The following is a 4,687-nucleotide window of genomic DNA, read 5'->3' on the forward strand; positions in this document are numbered from 1 at the left end:
TTGTGCGACTCGAAATGAGTCTGAATTTACCGTTAAAATACTCACTTTTGTCGCTTCTATTTAACACAAACAGCCCAAATACACACATTTGTTTGAATACCAAATCACAAATAAATTATGGCAGTTAGATTAGAGTACGTAATATTTACGCTTTCCTTTATCTATTCCAATTACATTAAAGCCACCTTGACAATCGCTGGATGAACTTTTTACGCATTATTGCGCACACAGTTTGTTCACTTTAAATCTGTTATTTTAATGATCATTATTTTTATTTTATTTTACCTGTTTAATTATTGTAGGTAGGTATAGCTTACCAACATAACATCTGTTTGTGGATTTGTTCTTTTTTGTTGGAAGTAATTGTGCCACCGTTATGAAAAGGTTATTCATATTGTATTTTACGCCTGTATATTTTCTAAGAACGGAATGTCCACATTTTTAATAAAGGTTCTGAACGTTGCAAGACCACTGCGCTGTCCCTGGACGTGCGCTGCAACATATGGGCCCCGGGGCAGGGGTCTAACTCCCTCTTGGTCCCATCAGCACCAAAACATTTTCCCCTCTGTCTCTAAAGTCCTCACCTATAAGTTAAGCGAATAAGAGGCTATTTAGAGGAAGCATTGAGCCCAGTGCTGCCTTCACCAGAGGAAGACTGACCAGTCCGCATCGGAAACTGTGGGCCCTGTAAATCCAGGGTTTATTTTCAATTTGAATTATACCTATTATTTTTCTATTATTATTATTTCAATAACCGAAATGAGATTTTTCCCAGACCTGTGACTGTAGACACCGTGACTTTTAGAGTAAGGCCTTGTTGCGCAGACGCCGTGCTGTCCACTAAAGGTTGTGTTTGTTTAATTTTCGTCAGAAAATTGCAATCATTTAACTTTTTAGATGTTTAAACAGTTCTGCTCGGCCAATATAGAGGTGATGCGTGTCACAACAGCAAGGCAGTTAGCATTCCATCACGGCAAGAGCAGCAAATTGAGTGGCAAGTCTGCAATGCTACTCTTCAGTTTGCCACTCAATTTACAATGTTCCAAGTTCGATTTCTAAAGCCCAAATGATCCTAAATGTACAGTGGGGAAAAAAAGTATTTGGCCAAAATCCAATAGAATGTCTATGTGAAACTGACCAAAAACTTTTTTTACCCACTGTATTTATTTTCAGAAATGCATCCCATTTAAATTGTTTGTGTGAGAAAAAAAAAACCATGGCTTTTTATTTCAAAATATAATTTACATACAAATATTTGATTAATAGTAATGGACTGTAGTAAGTGTTTGTTGTTTAATTTTGTCTTAGCCTACGACATTGTCAGTCTCGGGCCCCTTGTTTACTGTATTATTCTGGACCGTCCTTTTTCTTTCAAAAAATCTTATTGGAGACCATTATAAAACATTTTATTTGTTTCGGAGCCGATACATTGCACTGTTATAGACAAATAGTAGACAGACTGTACAGTACAAGGATGACACACACAGCTTCATTCAGACGATTAACACAGAGGACTGATCCCCGCGCCTCGTGTCACGGCTCAGTTGTGGAAAAATGCATTGAGGTCCTCGTACTGTGCCGCGCGGTCATGGTGCAGGTGCACGTCGTGGAAAGGTGGTATGTTTTCTGCGTGTGCACCACTGTTGCGCGCTCCGGTTGCCCCAAAGGATATGTTGCTTCGGGACGTGGTAAGTCCAGTGTAGTGCATAGAGTAATGATAATTCCTCTCTGAGTCAGAGGGCTCGTGCTGTCGGGTCGCGCACACAGGGCTGTGCGCGGCCTCGTAGTCCGGGCTGCTATACTCCGAGGCCTCGTACGCGGAGCTGTAGCTATGGGTGCGCAGGCTGAGCGGCCCTGCACCCGACTGGTAGTGTGGACTCGACATCCGCGAGCAACGATACGAGTAGGGCATTGAGAACGGGGCTCCCGACATGTGAAAACGGGCACTGTCCGTGCACTGCTCCGTCAGGAAATTCCGGGTGTTGAGCTGCAGGCACCCTGCGACCAGGTTCGTGGTGGGTTGAGACAGACCTTTGCACAGCATTTGCACGTACGTCACCACGTCAGGTCGCTTGCCGTTGCGCAGGATCTCCCCCAGCGCGAGGATGTAGTTCTTGGCCAGACGCAGCGTCTCTATCTTTGACAGTTTCTGAGTTTTAGAATAACACGGGACGACTTTGCGCAGATTATCCAGGGCTGAATTCAAGTCGTGCATGCGCGTGCGTTCCCGTGAGTTTGCCTTCATACGCCGTACTTTTGACCGCTCCACGCGCTCCGCGGTCATCTTGCGTTTTTTCGGTCCTCGCTTCTTGGGCTTTCCTCCTAAACCGTCCTCGTCTCCACAGTCCTCTTCCTCTGCCTCTTCCTCCTCCTCCTCCTCCTCCTCCTCGTCGTCGTCTCCCGCGAGCTCGGACTCTGCCCTGCTGCAGCCCTCCTGCGCATCGTCCAGGTCGTTATCTGCCAGTGCGCACGCCTCATGCTCCTCATCTTTAGCCTTCTCGTGCTCGTGCTCCTCGGCCCAGTCCGCTGCGAGCCGCTGGACGTCCGGTAGCACCTCGTTGAACAGGCGGCTCAACATCCTGTCGTGACCTGCATCAGACAGAAGAACATTGAACTCTGTGCTTTACGCCGTAGTTTAAGTCCTGCCATTTGAGGATCATTACACATATGGTCATGTGCATATTGTCACAGGCTACATATCGCAAATAGGCCAATTTCAAAATATTCATAAGACATTTTAATAATTTCAACCCAATAAACACACAAGCAACTGGCTCATTTGTATGTTGAGCTAATGTGATTTTGGTATTAATTACTTTCAAGCTAAAAATAGATGATGGTTATTTAATGGCACAGAGCAACAGTGTGTGTCCCGGTCTGTCCCCTGCAGCGGCGCGGTGCACTGTCCTGGCCTCCTTTAAGTCCCTTGGGACACATTACAGCGGCATGTTGAGATGCGCGTGTCCAGTTCTGGCCCAGTCCTCAATAAATTAGACATGGAAATCGGTCCAACCAGGCCACTGTCCACAGGGCACTCTTTGCAAAATTATAGTCACTGAAGATGGGAGGAAAATACAAAAAAATAATAATAATACAGCATAAATAATGAAAATAATTGGTGAAAAAAGCCTCGTGCACGAACAACAAAAACATTTTCCAAAAATGTTTAACATTTATTTAATTTCCGACATGCACACTGACTCCACTGTTGAAATTATTCAGGTGTGAAAGGTCAGAATGACATTGGGCACTTTATTAATCTGTTGTTCGCCTGTGTGTGGCGGTCTTTCATCAGTGACCAATTGGCTCTAATAACATCATTATTGAGCCTAAGTGTAATTTTGAGACAATAAAAAAACACAATCTGTCACACAGTTCGTTGGAGTTCCGCGCTCAGCTGTGCGTAAAGTGACTATAGCTTCACTTGATAATCTTGTAAGCACAATGTAATTAATGCCAACCAATACCTTGTCAATTAGTGTCCTCGGAGGCGAACTCAACCCCCACTCGTGCGCGCACATGCATGTGGTATTGTGTTACATGGTTCTCATATTAAATAGGATAAAATTGTAGTTCACAAAGCAGATTTACAAACCGATCTGGGCACTTGCATTAATCCTACTTTTGGGGATTATTGTGGATTTCGCTCAAACAAAATCCCTTCAGGACAGGCGTGGTTGGATAAATATGTTCGACAATAAAGATAATGACGAAACCGATTTGATGCTGTCTTCAAAAAAACAATGAGGATGTTAAAAGCTGTTAGCATGCAAAACAAAGACAAAACAACCGCTGGGCATAATGCGTAAAAGTGGCGGTTATTGTGTGCACCTACCTCCGCGGCGATGGAACTCGTTGACGGGGTAAAAGCAGGTTTGTTTACACCATGTCTCTCCAGGTGGGCATCACCATCCGCGCGCCTTGCGACAGGACAGGAACGTTGTATGTTGTCCTCTGAACACCTCTCCTCTCTGCGTCTGTGCCTGTGTCTGCGCTGCTGCCTGACTGCTTCTGCTGCTGCTGCTGCTCTCCCCAGCCCAGACGCGTGGAGGGAGCCGTGTGGCACCTCACAGACACGACTGGGTGGGTTACATACCAGCTCTTGATGCCAGGCCCATATGGCTGGCACGTCATTGGCAAGAGCCATCACATGAGAGCCCCGTGATTGACATGCGGCCGCATTCACAGAGACTGGCTTCCCCTGGGGGAGAAGGACTCGCCATCTGTCACTGTGCTGAAAGAGAAAATGGAATAAGGAGTGAATGGCGCACGCACAAACGCACGGGATTCAAAACGCTTTATTGAGGGAAAGAGGGTTAATCCATATAGGAAGTTTGTGAGAGATAATCCACTGCACAAGCGAATGATGTCATTTGTGTATTATACTGCTTATCATTTTGACGGGACAATGATAATATGCGTAAAATTAGGCCCGTAATAAAACATATAAAAGAATCAATGAGAAAGATAGATCTCAGCTTATATATTTTTTTCTTTTATTAACAGCAATTATTTGTCTTGTACAACATAAAGTCCGGCCAGGCCACAGAACACGCGACCTACAGATCAGGCTAAGGGAGAACTGCCCAAACGAGTCAATTGAAAGGGCTAAGCAGTGCGTCTGGACGGGCTGCCAGGGTTGGCACAGGGGCCACTCGGCGACTGGTGGGCGGGATGGTGCCAGAGG

At 45.4% G+C, this 4,687-nt stretch overlaps 1 protein-coding gene across 1 annotated transcript; it reads right to left on the reverse strand.

Moving 5' to 3' along the window:
- Positions 1-1,389: 1,389 nt before the first annotated feature.
- LOC306979030 (neurogenic differentiation factor 2-like) lies at positions 1,390-4,145 on the reverse strand. The gene is made up of 2 exons (XM_079577801.1): positions 3,836-4,145; positions 1,390-2,589 (listed from the first exon to the last, which is right to left on the reverse strand). Exon 2 carries the CDS (start codon positions 2,576-2,578, stop codon positions 1,541-1,543), a length of 1,038 nt encoding a protein of 345 aa, XP_079433927.1. The 5' UTR covers positions 2,579-2,589; positions 3,836-4,145; the 3' UTR covers positions 1,390-1,540.
- Positions 4,146-4,687: the final 542 nt, after the last annotated feature.

The sequence above is a fragment of the Gobius niger genome, assembly GCF_951799975.1.
Source record: "Gobius niger genome assembly, chromosome: 19".
In the NCBI taxonomy this organism is placed as follows: domain Eukaryota; kingdom Metazoa; phylum Chordata; class Actinopteri; order Gobiiformes; family Gobiidae; genus Gobius; species Gobius niger.

Coding starts and splice junctions, on each gene's coding strand:
- LOC306979030 (XM_079577801.1), bottom strand. CDS start 2,578: ATGTTGAGCCGCCTGTTCAACGAGGTGCTACCGGACGTCCAGCGGCTC.